The following is a 17,783-nucleotide window of genomic DNA, read 5'->3' as shown; positions in this document are numbered from 1 at the left end:
ATGTTGGGGAAAAAAATCCTTCTGGATTGAGAACCTCAGTACACTTACTCTCTGGATATGCCTCGTATTCGGAGATGTTACCATTCCAGAAGGACAGAAAGGAGATATGAAATGCAAATTTGAAGCTAGCAAAACTGTTTGGAACTTAAATATTGTCAAATACTTTTCTATACAGTTGTAACATAAAATAGTATTACAAAATAAAAGTAATTGAAAATCAGTTGTTCTGTTGTTATAAATTACCAATAACTCTGGTCTCTACAAAAAATTATATACATATAACTGTCTTCATCAATCTTAAATGAGTATCTCGCAATGACAGGCAGTGCAAGATGCACAAACGTCGAGTGGACTTGCTGGAAGGAGTAGTCAAGGAGTTGAACCCGACATATTTCTTGACTACTTGTCAGGAGCTGTGGTTCGAGCTCGGAGAAACGTACACGGCCATGGTGGACATCAAACTGTCAAAACTGGAGGTAGATTTACAATTATTCTGTGTAACTTCTAATTAATTAAAGTGGAATTATGTAATAAAAACATTTAGTCAGATTTCACTTCAAGTTTAAAAAATATCTCTACTAATATGTTACCATATAAATATTTTAGCAATATATTTATGAATTTTTCTGATGTAATAGTGCACATTACTCTGCTGAAAATTCTAAAATCATTATTATAATATGCTTGTAGATAGTCACCCTTTATTTCCATTAACAGCCACTGCTAAGATTGTAATAAAAATTAAAAAAAATAAGAAATGGGAGGTAAAATAATGTTAATTAACTCTTATTATTAACAAACTAATCTCTTCACATTTTTTCGTATCAATTAAAATATGCTTGTTGAAAAGAAAAGTGGAAACAATTCAAAACAATTATAGAGTGTTAGAGTTACCTCTTATACATAATTTTTTTAATAACATAATATGTTAATGTTTTTAAAATTTTAATGGCCTAGACTTAAAAAATTATGAAGAGGTAAGAGCCTTATTTGGTCACAGACCTAAGAGAAACAAAATCTCAGCATCTCTGAATTTGTTAAATATGTAACAGAAACTTCGGATAGGTTACAGAAAGCTGTTGGAGTTTACTGTTACATATCAACAAATTATTGAAAATCTGCCTCAGAATAACGAGAATTCAAGGTCGGGATGCCCTATGTTCAATTTTGGCCTTATTACTGTTTTAAATATATAAATTGAAAAGTGGTTGACAATTAACATGTTACAAGTTTTGAGTTATTTTGCAGTCGTCCATTTTTATCTTCCACCACCATTAATTTTTCACCCAACAGAAAAAAGAGAAAATTCAATTTCACAAACATTACACTATTTTCAGCTTAATCATTATATAAAAAATTGTGATTATGAATAATTTCATTTCCATACGCTAAAATCAAGTTATTGAAACATTTTCAACCTGAATAACTAAATTGATGTCTGCTCAGCTCTTTGGTGTAATAAGGAATTTCCAGTTGCATATACCGAGCAGAGTGAGTTGTTCTCATTATTTCCCTGAACGGGTATTGATTTATATATTTGTATATTACTTATTATACAAACTCTCACTTTGTTCGGAAGGGTGGGGGTAAAAACTTTTACAGGAACTCCATTGTCTAACACCTGCTGAAAAAAAAGTTGTAAATTGGAGGCATCTAAATTAACTTCCTCCAACATAGCATTTATCTGTTCTAATGGTAAATAATGGTTAGATATCAGTTCTCTTGGTGATGTTGGCTCATCAAGACCTTCTATTTGAGATGGATCATGCCTGTGGAGAATATTAAGAACTGTGTGACAACTGAAATCTGATAAAACATGTGTTTTATTAAGAAATACTGATTTTAAATTATACTGTTATACCTTTTGCTGTTTATTTTGATATGAAATAGATTTTGGTCACTGTTTAGAAAATCTAGTCATACATGTTAAATTTTATAATTCCATTCCTTTATGTAATAATATCACTTAACATTTTCGAGAGTCCTCCCTACCCACTATTTTTTAGTATTGGAGGTAGACGTTATTACAAATCTACAAAATAGATTTGAAAATTCTCAACTTTTCAACGATTAAGGCTGATGTGGATCTTTCTGTACTCCAATAATCGAAAGAAAATTGTTTGTTTCAGGCAAACTCAGATACACCGTCTGCCCATGCACTACAAAAGGTGAATCACTTGGCTGAACAGGCAATAGCAGCTTACAACAAGTTCCTGGACACACTCAGGGATCATAAGTAAGTGAAAACTTACTTAGTTTTAGTGATTCTATTTAATAGCATTTAGAAGTGAATACAATCAATCAACATTTTTTATTGCCATAAAATAAAGATCATTGACAAAGTCTCATTACAGCTTTCATTATAAATATAGCCAAGTCAGTCATAAATCTTGGATTAGTTATATCTTATGTTATGCAAACATAAACCACAATACTGAAATACAGCCAGTGGCATTGGGAAATTTAAAATAAAATGTTTTTTAATCGGAAGAACTCGTCCAGTGCATAAAATGGGTAACAAATGGTTGTATACTCTCAGTGCAATAACAGAATGGCTTTCAAGAGTTTTGCTCAATCTATTAAAATTAATAGATGCAGTATTTTTATTCCTGGTATTGTGGGAGTGTTTTATACTGCTAGGCTTTACTAATTGAGGATTTTGAAAGATCAAAGAGATACAGGTTTATTATGATCTGAATTTAAAAACGGTAAAAAGAGGTTTACAATGTTCAAGTGGCTGTGAGTTAGTAATAATTCTTATAGACTTTTTTTGAAGGATAAGAATGTTATTAATCTTACTTGTATTGCCCCACACTACTAGTCCATACCTTATAATGGATTGAAAAGAGGCTAAATAAGCTGTTCTCACATAATTTGTATTAACACAGAATGTAAGCCGTCTGAGAAGATAAATTGTTCTAGACAACTCAGTTGAAAGATAATTAATATGGGCATCCCAATTTAAATTTCTCTCAATAAAGATTCCCAAGAATTTAGCATGATTAGAGAGTTTTTGTTTTTGCTTTGAGAGTTTACAAATTTTCGTAAACTGAATGGGATATTTTTAGTTTTAGATACATTCAGATGGAAACCATTGTTTTTAAACCAGCTTGAGGCTTCTAATAAAGTACTTTGTGCTAGAATGCTCAGTTCCTCAATGCTATACACTTTAATTGTGTACAAAACCGGACACTAGAATAACTGTCACTACTTGATAGAGGGCAAACCAACGAAGAAGAGAGAATGACCTGAAGGATTAAAGCTCTTTTATGTAGTTCAACTCCATCGGTATCATTCTTGCTTCAAGGGTAATCTTCAACACCACAAGTGTAATTTGCTTTCAGTGAAATCTCCTGAGATGCGTTTAAGAAATTTTATTATTTATATTCATACAGTGTAGATACTTTTTTGTAGATATACTTTTTCTGTAGTAATTTTAAATAGAATAAAACCTGGAATCAACATTATATAGAATAAATGGTAACACAGGGTAACTTACAACAACATTACGGTTGGTGGTGAGGCAAAATATTGTGTTTTGTGTGTAAAACTTTATTTTGATTATAAGTTTCTAAGAGATGATCAGTTTTAATAAAAATATCATCATATCAATCAAATGAAACATCCGATCAAAGATTAGATCATATATAATCAAAAGTAGCACCCAAAATGTTTGGAAATGCAGTTTTGATTTCTGTTCAGATGTTATAAATACCATCTGCTGGATTGCCTTCCCATTCAGGTTCCGTTGTGCTCTTGCAGGTGGAAGACTGAATGTGTTAAACCATTGGCTACCAATGATGTATATTGCCCATCATCAGTTAGCGTTGGCGTAGTTAACAATAACAGGCAGATTGCCTTCCCATTCGGGTTCCATTGTGCTCTTGCAGGTAGAAGACTGAATGTGTTAATCTATTGACTACTAATGATGTATATTGCCCATCATCAGTTAGCGTTGGCGTAGTTAACAATAACAGGCAGATTGCCTTCCCATTCGGGTTCCGTTGTGCTCTTGCAGGTGGAAGACTGAATGTGTTAATCCATTGGCTACCAATGATGTATATTGCCCATCATCAGTTAGCATTGGTGTAATTAACAATAACAGGCAGACTGCCTACCCATTTGGGTTCCGTTGTGCTCTTGCAGGTGGAAGACTGAATGTGTTAATCCATTGGCTACCAATGATGTATATTGCCCATCATCAGTTAGCATTGGTGTAATTAACAATAACAGGCAGATTGTCTTCCCATTCGGGTTCCGTTGTGCTCTTGCAGGTGGAAGACTGAATGTGTTAATCCATTGGCTACCAATGATGTGTATTGCCCATCATCAGTTAGCATTGGTGTAATTAACAATAACAGGCATATTGCCTTCCCATTCGGGTTCCGTTGTGCCCTTGCAGGTCGAAGACTGAATGTGTTAATCCATTGGCTACCAATGATGTATATTGCCCATCATCAGTTAGCATTGGTGTAATTAACAATAACAGGCAGATTGCCTTCCCATTCGGGTTCCGTTGTGCTCTTGCAGGTGGAACACAATGTGTTAATCCATTGGCTACCAATGATGTGTATTGCCCATCATCAGTTAGCATTGGTGTAATTGACAAAAACAGGCAGATTGCCTTCCCATTTGGGTTCCGTTGTGCTCTTGCAGGTGGAAGACTGAATGTGTTAATCTATTGACTACCAGTGATGGATATTGCCCATCATCAGTTAGCGTTGGCGTAGTTAACAATAACAGGCAGATTGCCTTCCCATTCGGGTTCCGTTGTGCTCTTGCAGGTGGAAGACTGAATGTGTTAATCCATTGGCTACCAATGATGTGTATTGCCCATCATCAGTTAGCATTGGTGTAATTAACAATAACAGGCAGATTGCCTTCCCATTTGGGTTCCGTTGTGCTCTTGCAGGTGGAAGACTGAATGTGTTAATCCATTGGCTACCAATGATGTATATTGCCCATCATCAGTTAGCATTGGTGTAATTAACAATAACAGGCAGATTGCCTTCCCATTTGGGTTCCGTTGTGCTCTTGCAGGTGGAAGACTGAATTTGTTAATCCATTGGCTACCAATGATGTATATTGCCCATCATCAGTTAGCATTGGTGTAATTAACAATAACAGGCAGATTGTCTTCCCATTCGGGTTCCGTTCTGCTCTTGCAGGTCGAAGACTGAATGTGTTAATCCATTGGCTACCAATGATGTATATTGCCCATCATCAGTTAGCATTGGTGTAATTAACAATAACAGGCAGATTGCCTTCCCATTCGGGTTCCGTTGTGCTCTTGCAGGTGGAACACAATGTGTTAATCCATTGGCTACCAATGATGTGTATTGCCCATCATCAGTTAGCATTGGTGTAATTAACAATAACAGGCAGATTGCCTTCCCATTCGGGTTCCGTTGTGCTCTTGCAGGTGGAAGACTGAATGTGTTAATCCATTGGCTACCAATGATGTATATTGCCCATCATCAGTTAGCATTGGTGTAATTAACAATAACAGGCAGATTGCCTTCCCATTTGGGTTCCGTTGTGCTCTTGCAGGTGGAAGACTGAATGTGTTAATCCATTGGCTACCAATGATGTATATTGCCCATCATCAGTTAGCATTGGTGTAATTAACAATAACAGGCAGATTGCCTTCCCATTTGGGTTCCGTTGTGCTCTTGCAGGTGGAAGACTGAATGTGTTAATCCATTGGCTACCAATGATGTATATTGCCCATCATCAGTTAGCATTGGTGTAATTAACAATAACAGGCAGATTGCCTTCCCATTTGGGTTCCGTTGTGCTCTTGCAGGTGGAAGACTGAATGTGTTAATCCATTGGCTACCAATGATGTATATTGCCCATCATCAGTTAGCATTGGTGTAATTAACAATAACAGGCAGATTGTCTTCCCATTCGGGTTCCGTTGTGCTCTTGCAGGTGGAAGACTGAATGTGTTAATCCATTGGCTACCAATGATGTATATTGCCCATCATCAGTTAGCATTGGTGTAATTAACAATAACAGGCAGATTGTCTTCCCATTCGGGTTCCGTTGTGCTCTTGCAGGTGGAAGACTGAATGTGTTAATCCATTGGCTACCAATGATGTATATTGCCCATCATCAGTTAGCATTGGTGTAATTAACAATAACAGGCAGATTGCCTTCCCATTCGGGTTCCGTTGTGCTCTTGCAGGTGGAAGACTGAATGTGTTAATCCATTGGCTACCAATGATGTATATTGCCCATCATCAGTTAGCATTGGTGTAATTAACAATAACAGGCAGATTGCCTTCCCATTTGGGTTCCGTTGTGCTCTTGCAGGTCGAAGACTGAATGTGTTAATCCATTGGCTACCAATGATGTATATTGCCCATCATCAGTTAGCATTGGTGTAATTAACAATAACAGGCAGATTGCCTTCCCATTCGGGTTCCGTTGTGCTCTTGCAGGTGGAAGACTGAATGTGTTAATCCATTGGCTACCAATGATGTATATTGCCCATCATCAGTTAGCATTGGTGTAATTAACAATAACAGGCAGATTGCCTTCCCATTCGGGTTCCGTTGTGCTCTTGCAGGTGGAAGACTGAATGTGTTAATCCATTGGCTACCAATGATGTATATTGCCCATCATCAGTTAGCATTGGTGTAATTAACAATAACAGGCAGATTGCCTTCCCATTCGGGTTCCGTTGTGCTCTTGCAGGTGGAAGACTGAATGTGTTAATCCATTGGCTACCAATGATGTATATTGCCCATCATCAGTTAGCATTGGTGTAATTAACAATAACAGGCAGATTGCCTTCCCATTCGGGTTCCGTTGTGCTCTTGCAGGTGGAACACAATGTGTTAATCCATTGGCTACCAATGATGTGTATTGCCCATCATCAGTTAGCATTGGTGTAATTAACAATAACAGGCAGATTGCCTTCCCATTCGGGTTCCGTTGTGCTCTTGCAGGTGGAAGACTGAATGTGTTAATCCATTGGCTACCAATGATGTATATTGCCCATCATCAGTTAGCATTGGTGTAATTAACAATAACAGGCAGATTGCCTTCCCATTCGGGTTCCGTTGTGCTCTTGCAGGTGGAAGACTGAATGTGTTAATCCATTGGCTACCAATGATGTATATTGCCCATCATCAGTTAGCATTGGTGTAATTAACAATAACAGGCAGATTGCCTTCCCATTCGGGTTCCGTTGTGCTCTTGCAGGTGGAACACAATGTGTTAATCCATTGGCTACCAATGATGTGTATTGCCCATCATCAGTTAGCATTGGTGTAATTAACAATAACAGGCAGATTGCCTTCCCATTCAGGTTCCGTTGTGCTCTTGCAGGTGGAAGACTGAATGTGTTAATCCATTGGCTACCAATGATGTATATTGCCCATCATCAGTTAGCATTGGTGTAATTAACAATAACAGGCAGATTGCCTTCCCATTCGGGTTCCGTTGTGCTCTTGCAGGTGGAACACAATGTGTTAATCCATTGGCTACCAATGATGTGTATTGCCCATCATCATTTAGCATTGGTGTAATTAACAATAACAGGCAGATTGCCTTCCCATTCGGGTTCCGTTGTGCTCTTGCAGGTGGAAGACTGAATGTGTTAATCCATTGGCTACCAATGATGTATATTGCCCATCATCAGTTAGCATTGGTGTAATTAACAATAACAGGCAGATTGCCTTCCCATTCGGGTTCCGTTGTGCTCTTGCAGGTGGAACACAATGTGTTAATCCATTGGCTACCAATGATGTGTATTGCCCATCATCAGTTAGCATTGGTGTAATTAACAATAGCAGGCAGATTGCCTTCACATTCGGGTTCCGTTGTGCCCTTGCAGGTGGAAGACTGAATGTGTTAATCCATTGGCTACCAATGATGTATATTGCCCATCATCAGTTAGCATTGGTGTAATTAACAATAACAGGCAGATTGCCTTCCCATTCGGGTTCCGTTGTGCTCTTGCAGGTGGAACACAATGTGTTAATCCATTGGCTACCAATGATGTGTATTGCCCATCATCAGTTAGCATTGGTGTAATTAACAATAACAGGCAGATTGCCTTCCCATTCAGGTTCCGTTGTGCTCTTGCAGGTGGAAGACTGAATGTGTTATCCATTGGCTACCAATGATGTATATTGCCCATCATCAGTTAGCATTGGTGTAATTAACAATAACAGGCAGATTGCCTTCCCATTCGGGTTCCGTTGTGCTCTTGCAGGTGGAAGACTGAATGTGTTAATCCATTGGCTACCAATGATGTGTATTGCCCATCATCAGTTAGCATTGGTGTAATTAACAATAACAGGCAGATTGCCTTCCCATTCAGGTTCCGTTGTGCTATTGCAGGTGGAAGACTGAATGTGTTAATCCATTGGCTACCAATGATGTATATTGCCCATCATCAGTTAGCATTGACGTAATTAACAATAACAGGCAGATTGCCTTCCCATTCAGGTTCCGTTGTGCTCTTGCAGGTGGAAGACTGAATGTGTTAATCCATTGGCTACCAATGATGTATATTGCCCATCATCAGTTAGCATTGACGTAATTAACAATAACAGGCAGATTGCCTTCCCATTCGGGTTCCGTTGTGCTCTTGCAGGTGGAAGACTGAATGTGTAATCCATTGGCTACCAATGATGTATATTGCCCATCATCAGTTAGCAATGACGTAATTAACAATAACAGGCAGATTGCCTTCCCATTTGGGTTCCGTTGTGCTCTTGCAGGTGGAAGACTGAATGTGTTAATCCATTGGCTACCAATGATGTATATTGCCCATCATCAGTTAGCATTGGTGTAATTAACAATAACAGGGACTGCCCGGCATGCTAAGTTTGTCATTTTCAAGTAACAAATATTTCTCATGTTCATTATTTTAGCAATTGTCTGTATCAATGGCTATAACGGTTGTTTTTTACAATATCATTTGTTGATTGTTTATTTGCCATCTGAAATGACTACAGTAAAATGACATCAGTCCTTTCTTAGAGCTTTAGTAACTTTGTAGAGAACATACTTAATGAAAGTGAGTGATTGTAACTTTGATGATGAAATTTTAATAAATTATGTGACAAGGCGTAACCCTCAAACTTGGGAGTGGCCAAGGCAAGTTAAAGATCCACATAATTTTATTTTTAGTGGTAGATCTGGTATACATTTTTGCTAGGCAACTAGATACCTAAAATAAAAGATAATGAAATACAATTTTAACATGTTATATGGTCGTTTAATATTTTTAATTGAGTCTAAACACCCACATAATCATTTCTATTGCAAAATGAAAAATTAATTCGGTACTTGAGGGCAAAAATATTTTAATTTTAATTGGTAGTCAATGGGTTAACTATCAATTCCATAAATGTGTTTTTTCAGTAGTGTCAAGTTTTTAAGATATCTTCTCTTAACTGTTGAGTTATTTGACAACTGTTGACAACATCAAAGATGGCGGACACTCAACAGTAACTGTGAAAGTGCTCCTATAAAAAGTGAAGTTTTTAGTGGTTTAAACCAACAAATAACCTACTAACTACTCACCACTTCAACATCAAGAAACTGTAAGTCTCTTCTAATTATAGACTTATAAACTACACAACCAAAAGTAAAGAAACACTAGAAACACAATCAACACTACAAGCTGACCTACTTTCAAAGGCAGCAATATTTTACACATCACCATTACTACACAGAAGAAGAACTTGTATCTAACTCCAGAGTACAATTTTCTATTTTGGTGTAACCTACAAAAATAAAAATCTTTTTTCATTGAAAACCAAAGCATTTTACTACAAGAGATTGTACATGCTGTGACGTTATGCTTAACTGCCAACTCATAGCTGCAAACACATTGCTTCCAACTCAACACTTAAAACTCTCAGACAGACAGGCGTATGTGTGTCACACACAGGCAGTGCGCTGACCCTGCATATGCTGACTGTCCACCTGACCTCAGACACTGACAACTGAGTAAGCACAGAAACTGTCTGTCTGTTCTACATCATTAATTTAATAAACATTTATAAATACCGGACTGTTACTGTATTGGAAATCGTGTAAAATGCCACAAACTAAATATCCTTGTGGTGTATGCAGTATTGGAGTCAGATACTCAGGACTAAAGTGCACTGGCCCCTGCCAATTGTGGGTACCATGCTGCATGTGTACAATTATCAGAAAAAAACCTTACAAAGATGTCCAAGTCAGAAAAATCCTGGATCTGCAATGAATGTGAAATTGGTAAAATCCCAGAAAAATCCCCCTACAAAGAAAATTCCTTTTTGTCTAAAAGTAGTGACCAAATCTCAGAACTTGAGGATGTGAAGTCAAAATTACAAGAACGTGAAACGCTAGAAAAACCTGACCTAGAGACTTCACTAACTTTAGCTGCAGAAGTGGGAAATGCACTGCTTCATGAGAATAATAGACTAAGACAAGACATCCAAAATATTCACAAGCATAAGTCCATGTTAGAGGCTAACCTGGCTAGCATGGAGGCTAAAATAGAGGACCTTCTAGCAAATGAAGAAAAATATATAAATAAAATTGAAGTGTTACAAGAAAAACTTCAAGATACTCTCCTAGAACTCGATAAAAGTAAGCAACAACGGATAGAACAACAACACATCTTTGAAGATCATGACCAAACTCAAAGCCAACTGCTTACACAATACTCAGTAAAGATAAGTAATCTAGAAAAAACACTTTTGAAGATGGACAATGAAGCAAAACATTTACATGAAAACACTGTTGAGTCGGAGAATCCAAAATACCACAGAACTATAGAAACCCAAACATGCAACACAACACCTACTCCCGCGCTGATAAGTACACCTCTACTCTTGGATATAACTCAGCTGAAAAAGAGGCAGGATGAAATGGAGCACAGAATAAAGGAGCTCACTGTTCACTTCGACCATAACACCTTACCTAAACATGTCAATTACTTAATAAATCATAGTCCTTACTGCAGTAAACAAAGGCACAGACTCAAGGACCAAACTACTACCAGCTTTATAAAACCAAAAAATTCTGGTAGAAAAGAGAATATTTTTAGCGTATCTCTGCAAGTGGCCAAAATAAAAAATACACAAAATAAAGAATTAAGGCTGAACAAAGGAAACAGTCATATTTCAACTAAAACATTACCTACAACAGCACTTTCAGGTGAATCCAACGGAGCGACAACTTCACAGGCAACAAGCTCAACAGGGGGAATCAGCCAAACCCCGCCAGAAAAACTGTCTGTAACAGCACTGACAGGGGAACTCAGCCAACTGACAACTTCACAGGCAACAAGTTCAACAGGGGGAATCAGCCAAACCCCGCCAGAAAAACTGTCTGTAACAGCACTGACAGGGGAACTCAGCCAACTGACAACTTCACAGGCAACAAGTTCAACAGGGGGAATCAGCCAAACCCCGCCAGAAAAACTGTCTGTAACAGCACTGACAGGGGAACCCAGCCAACCGACAAATTTAACAGAGGGAATCAGCCAAACCCCACCAGAAAAACTGTCTATAACAGCATTAAGCGACGATGAAGATTTTAATATCATAGAGGTGGAAGCTGATATTCACTTCCCGGATCCCTCATCTGTATTGGACAAACCAATTTCTCAGCTCAGAACTTTATCATCTGCTAGATGTTGCCGTGAAAAACCTTCTGTAACTGCAAAAAAACTGGATCCATCTGAATCCATTGAAGAATTTTTTAATAAAAACATTGACTGCTACAGGGAAAACCAACGACAATTAACTAAATCCTCTGACAACAGTAATAAAAGCACTCATTTTTTAGACATGGGACAAAAACAAAAAGACAAAGAGAAAATACACTACAAAACCAGGACTTTTGTAAACAAAAAATATATCAAGCCAAAAACAGTAAAAGATTAGTAGTGGCACACCAAAATGTAGATGGACTACAGAATAAAATTGAGAGAGTAACACACTTTCTTCACTACACTAAGCCCGACATAGTAATACTATCAGAACATGGCCTAATGTTTGAAAAGTTAGAACATACCAGACTTACAGGGTATAGCTTAATTGGAGGGTTCAGCAGACAGAATCACAAAAAAGGAGGTGTTGCTGTATTTGCAAAATCCAATGTGCAAAATGACATAACATTTGTCTCAACATCCAACCCAGCCTCAGAATGTATATGTGAAACAACCCTTCTTAAAATAAAACTGAAAAAACAGCAACTGTATATTCTAGGGGTATACAGATCACCTAGCAGTAATCTTGACCAAGCCATTGAAGTACTCATGGCTCAACTAGACAACGCTCTTACAACAAATAATCCTATGATTGTAATGGGTGATATAAATGTAGATGCCATGACAGTGAATGAAAACACACTGAAACTGGAAGAAGCACTCCTAGGATATGACTTGAGAAGACTTAAACTGCCCCCCACAAGAATAACGCATAGTAGCCAAACCTCCATCGACTTTATATGTACAAACATGAGTGAAGCTGACATATCTACCCAAGTCCTCGACACAGGAATATCCGACCACTGTGCCCAGTTATGTAAAATCAATACAGACAAAAGGCTCATCCCAGCACAGACACTGACAAGAAAAATAAACAAATATACAATGGAGGACTTAAGACTTTTACTGGAAGTAAAGGACTGGAGTAAGGTATTACAAACAAGCAATGTTGATGACGCATTTGAAATGTTCCACAAAACACTTCAACAAGCATTAGACATCTCCTGTCCTCTCTCTATTATAAAACTAAAAAAGAACAACCTCAAAAAAATATGGGATGCAGAAAGCAATGAGCTCAAGGACAATTACCTAGAAGCCATAAACCGAGCAATTCTCACAGGGAAACCAGAGGATAAGATGGAAGCAGCACAAAAGAAGAAAGCCTATGATCTGAAATTAAAAACACTCAAGAAAGAAGAGATCGCAAACAGATTTGAGGAAGCAGACAACAAGACCAAAGTTTTATGGAATATAATTAACCAGGAAAGAAAGTCTCGTACCTCAAACATGCAGCTAGACACTCTCATCGTCAACAGGGAAACCATCTCTTCACCAACAGAAATAGCAAATCATCTCAATGAATTTTTTGCAACCACAGCTGAAAGAACACTCATGAACAGTACACAGAATAACAAGCACACGAAAACAATAACCCAAGACACCTCAAAATGCAATTTGTACTTCTATAAAACAAACTGTGATGAAATTGGCAAAATTATCAATGGACTAAAACAAAAGTCCTCAGCAGGAGAAGATGATTTTTCATCAAAATTGGTTAAATATTGCAAAAATGAAATTCTCATCCCACTAACAAATTTAATTAATAAATCTCTTTCCCAAGGAATATTTCCAAATTGTTTAAAAACTTCAAAAATATATCCTAAATATAAAGACGGTCAAACGAATGAACCATGCAACTACCGCCCCATTTCACTAATATCAACCTTCTCAAAGATTCTAGAACGTGTCATCTTGAAAAGACTTCTAGGCCACCTGAATCAAAATGAACTTCTTACTCCAAGACAGCATGGCTTCAAGAAGAATAAATCAACAACCACAGCAATAACTCAGCTAGTTGAATCTATTATCGACAAACTAGAAGAAGGTTGTATAGCCACAAGTATCTTCCTAGACTTCAGTAAGGCCTTTGACTGCCTAGAGCATGGCTTAGTAATTGAAAAACTCAGATCATTAGGAATTGAAGACAAAGAGGCAGACTGGTTCAAGAGCTACTTGAGCAACAGGAAACAACTCGTAGAGCTTACATCATCAAGCAACGGAATAATTCACAAAATAAAGTCGGAACTGTTACCAGTAACAAGAGGCGTACCTCAAGGATCTGTGCTTGGTCCAGTGCTTTACACTCTTTTGGCAATGACTTCCCACAATATCTGGAGAAATACTGCAAGGTCGTGATGTATGCTGATGACACTGCCCTTATTATTACTGAGAAAGACAAAGAACAACTTGACATCAATTCGTATATAGCTTTTGATATGGCAAAGCAATACTGCCATATCAATGATCTGGTACTAAATGAGAAGAAAACACAGCAGCTAATTTTCACTGCCTCCCGAAACCATCACAGGGGTCTCCCAGAGCTAGAGGTAACAACATCAACAAAATACCTAGGTCTGACTCTAGACAACAAACTATCCTGGGAGCCTCATGTGGATAAACTCTGCAAAAAACTTAGCTCCTGCCTTTATGTAGTACGACGAATTAAACAAATTAGCAATATAGATATGGGTAAATCAGCCTACCATTCTCTCTTTGAGTCCCACCTTAGATATGGATTAATTGTATGGGGAAGTACAACAGCAACAAATTTACAAAGAGTATTAGTAATACAAAAGAGAACCATCAGAGCTCTTACTGGACTGAGACCACGAGACAGTTGCAGGGAAGCCTTCAGAGAACTGAGGATTTTAACAGTAGTAGCTCTTTATATAATTGATACTATTTTGCACTCTGTAACAACTGGACAGACTAGAACTGGAGACCATCACAGCTACAACACAAGAAATAGACACCACTTTGCTCTTGAAACACACCACCTAAGTTTATATGAGAGGAAACCATCATACAAAGGAGCAATCTATTTCAACATTCTACCAGACTCACTGAAGAAAACACCAGCCAAACACCTGAAGAACTCACTCAAAAGTTGGTTTCTCCAGCAACCCTTCTACACTATTCAAGAGTTCATAAACGGGAAATCAATTGCATCATGAACTGATATTTTAAATTTTATGTTCTGTATGTCCTTTATTGTATTGACAAAAATTCTAAACTCAACGTTTATGAATAAAGCATATTGTCTATTTCTATTGATATTATACTAAATACTACAATTTGATGGTTTATTTGTCATTATTATGTTCCTTTCTAGGATTGAAGTTTATCTTATCCAATCGCGTACTGAGTTATGTCAGTAAGGCGGTACACCATCTTGCTTCCAAATGAAGTTCCTTGATTCATCTTCCAATTAAGGAAATAGCCATAGTACTAGAGCATCAAGATAAGAAATACCAGTTACAGTTCATTCTCCAAAAAAGAAAGGCCCATACACTTTCTGCCCAGATATGGCACACAAAACATTCCATTTAGAGGAGTCTCACTGCAATTGTCTCATCTCATGAGGGTTTTGTGAGCACCAGATATGCACATTGTGAGTGTTCACATGCCTACTGAGGTGAAATGATGACTCATCACTGAAAACTACATGATCCAGAAAGCCTTCATTGTCATGCAATAACATTTTGTTTACACAATTAGCACTAAACCACAGTCTGCAGGCTTTAGAGCCTGTACAACTGCAAACAATAAGGATATAGTTGTAAGTATGTCTATAAAATTTTCCAGTCATCACTTGAATTGCTAATTCACGACTGATTTCTGTGGGCTATATGTGAAAGTCTCCCTCACTCACTTAACACTCTCTTCACTAACCGTTGGTTATCCCATACTCTTCCCTTTGCAAAGGCAGCCAGTATCTTCATACTGATGACATCTATGGATGTTATTTTCACAACCGAACTTTATATGGAACATGTTGCACTGTTACTACAGATTCCGTCTTTGGAAACTGCAGAACACAAAAAGCCTTCTGTTTACGAGTCATTATTTTTGCTACTAGCGCTTTCTAACGGATGGCAGAGAAGACATTGTGTCCACATGCACACATAGGTGGCAATAAACAAAACTGTTTGAGTTTATATACAATATAAACACCCGTTATATTGTATGCCAGAAATCCAAGCATACACCTAATGTCCAGAGTGGTGGGAGTAAACAATGTTACTACACACACTACATATTACTACTGTACACTAGGAAGGTGAAAACTGTCCTCCAAATGTAGTATTCTATTTCTGTAAACATAATTTAATGATGGCAAATGTCCCGTTATCCTTTCAAACATCCATCTTAAATAACATACTTTAAACAAATAATACTTTAGTTTCTGTTTATCAGATAGATAGGTCAGTTCAATTTGATTATTTATGAAACTAAAACATTGTTACAGAACAAAGGAGATTCCAGATAAATTCAGTCCAGAGTTAGAGAGGCCAGGGTTGTTGATCTACTTTTACCTGGCCGGACTGTACAGGAAGTTGATAGCAGCAGACAAAGCCACTAAGTTAGCCAATCTTAAGAACAGTCTGAAATACTACCAGGTAATTCTTTCATAATAAATTTTGTAAATCTTAAAGAGAACAGTATTTCAAAGGACCTCTACTAATGTCAAATTAACTTCAAGTTGTAGAATAAAAACTTGAATTAATGGAAAACTAGTGCTATTTTTTATTTTAGCGATATTATATATGCAGTGGTAGAGAGTTAATGGATCAATATCCAATTTCATATCCACTTGCCATGAGGGGTTAAAATTAAAAAAGAAATTCTTTAATTTACAGTAAATATATCAAGCTTTCCAAATGTTAAGTAAATGTTGTAAATTTTTCATCTCTAACATTTCTACAATTAAAAGAATGTGAAACAATGGGCTCGGCTTCGGGCATTGAATATATCTTTTTATTGCAAAAAAGAATAATAAGAACAATTTCTAATTTAAGCCATCGAACTTCGTGTGAACAGTACTTCAGTAATTCACAAATCTTGACCCTTACCTGTATATACATGGTGAAATTATTGAGTTGAGTCCATATTAACCCTCCATCGGGCGCTAAACGGAGTTTTCCTCCGTGTATTTTTTATTATTAAAAATAGTACTACTTTTCTGATGTTGGCAGTCGTGTCCCGCAGTGTACTTCACGAGCATCTTTCGGGGAAGCGAAACAATAGCCTCCCGCTTATCTTTGTCAAAATCTGTCAGTATGAGGTCTACTTCCGTGCGAGACTGGACGATTCCTCCGTGAGCGCCCGATGTCGTGTTTGTAGTCCTTGGGCGAAATCTCCGTGAGCGCCTTATAGTGTTTAGTTTTTATGGAGTAATAATCCGTGTGCGCCTAAATGTCTGACCTGTGATGGTTTCTTTTTAAGTTTTACAATATATTTTATTTGAATTTTGTGAAATGGAGAATGAAGACGAGAGACTTGTCAGTACAGTACCCATGTGCTAGGGAACATTTCAGTACTGTTTATGGAGTGAACATTGTCGTTATAAGAACCAGAGGGAAAATATTTTAAAACTTTGTGTAGTGTTAAAAAAATTTTAGTAAAGAATAAATTTTGATTTTAGAATAATAATTGACATTACAATTGTATAATATCTCAAGAATTGAAGTAAGTTGTTTTTGTAAGAAGTTAAAAACTAAGTTAGTTTCCATATATTATTACAGAAGGTTAAACATTTTTACAATTAATTGCATTATTCCTTAAAATAAAACATGTTGTTACTATACAATAACATTTTTTTAAATTTCGAAATTCTTATTTGGAAAATTCATGACATAAGAGACTAATTTTTATTTAAATTCTAAAAATGAATATATTACATTGTAATTAAATCAGTATGACTATTTAAACAAATAAAAACAGTTTAAACGACTATAATATCCATTATTCACTAACCTGGAGGAAACCTCCGTGAGCGCCTGATGGTGTTTCTAATTTTAAGCGCCCGATGGAGGGTTAATAACGATTTAGATCCGAAGCTAAGTGTAAACAAATGTAATCTTAATTATGATACAACAAATTAAATTAATTTTAGGTTACCCTCTCATCATTTTAACTGATTAAAAAGTCACCAATTTATGGATTTGAAACTGTAGAATAATTACTTAATTACTATAGAGAAATTTAAAATAAA

General features: G+C 36.9%; 1 protein-coding gene across 1 annotated transcript in view; it reads left to right on the top strand.

Annotated features, from left to right (window-relative positions):
• LOC124356543 (KIF-binding protein) overlaps positions 1 to 17,783 on the top strand; it is a 40,852-nt gene that overhangs the window by 21,257 nt on the left and 1,812 nt on the right. The window contains exons 7-9 of the mRNA XM_046807606.1: positions 323 to 476; positions 2,130 to 2,236; positions 16,038 to 16,188. Coding sequence (XP_046663562.1) covers positions 323 to 476; positions 2,130 to 2,236; positions 16,038 to 16,188 — 412 coding nt within the window. The remainder of the gene's footprint in view (positions 1 to 322; positions 477 to 2,129; positions 2,237 to 16,037; positions 16,189 to 17,783) is intronic.

The sequence above is a fragment of the Homalodisca vitripennis genome, chromosome 3 (assembly GCF_021130785.1).
Source record: "Homalodisca vitripennis isolate AUS2020 chromosome 3, UT_GWSS_2.1, whole genome shotgun sequence".
Taxonomy (NCBI): Eukaryota; Metazoa; Arthropoda; class Insecta; order Hemiptera; family Cicadellidae; genus Homalodisca; species Homalodisca vitripennis.
The sequence above is the reverse complement of the archived record's forward strand: the minus strand, read 5'-3'. Positions and strand labels throughout refer to the sequence as shown.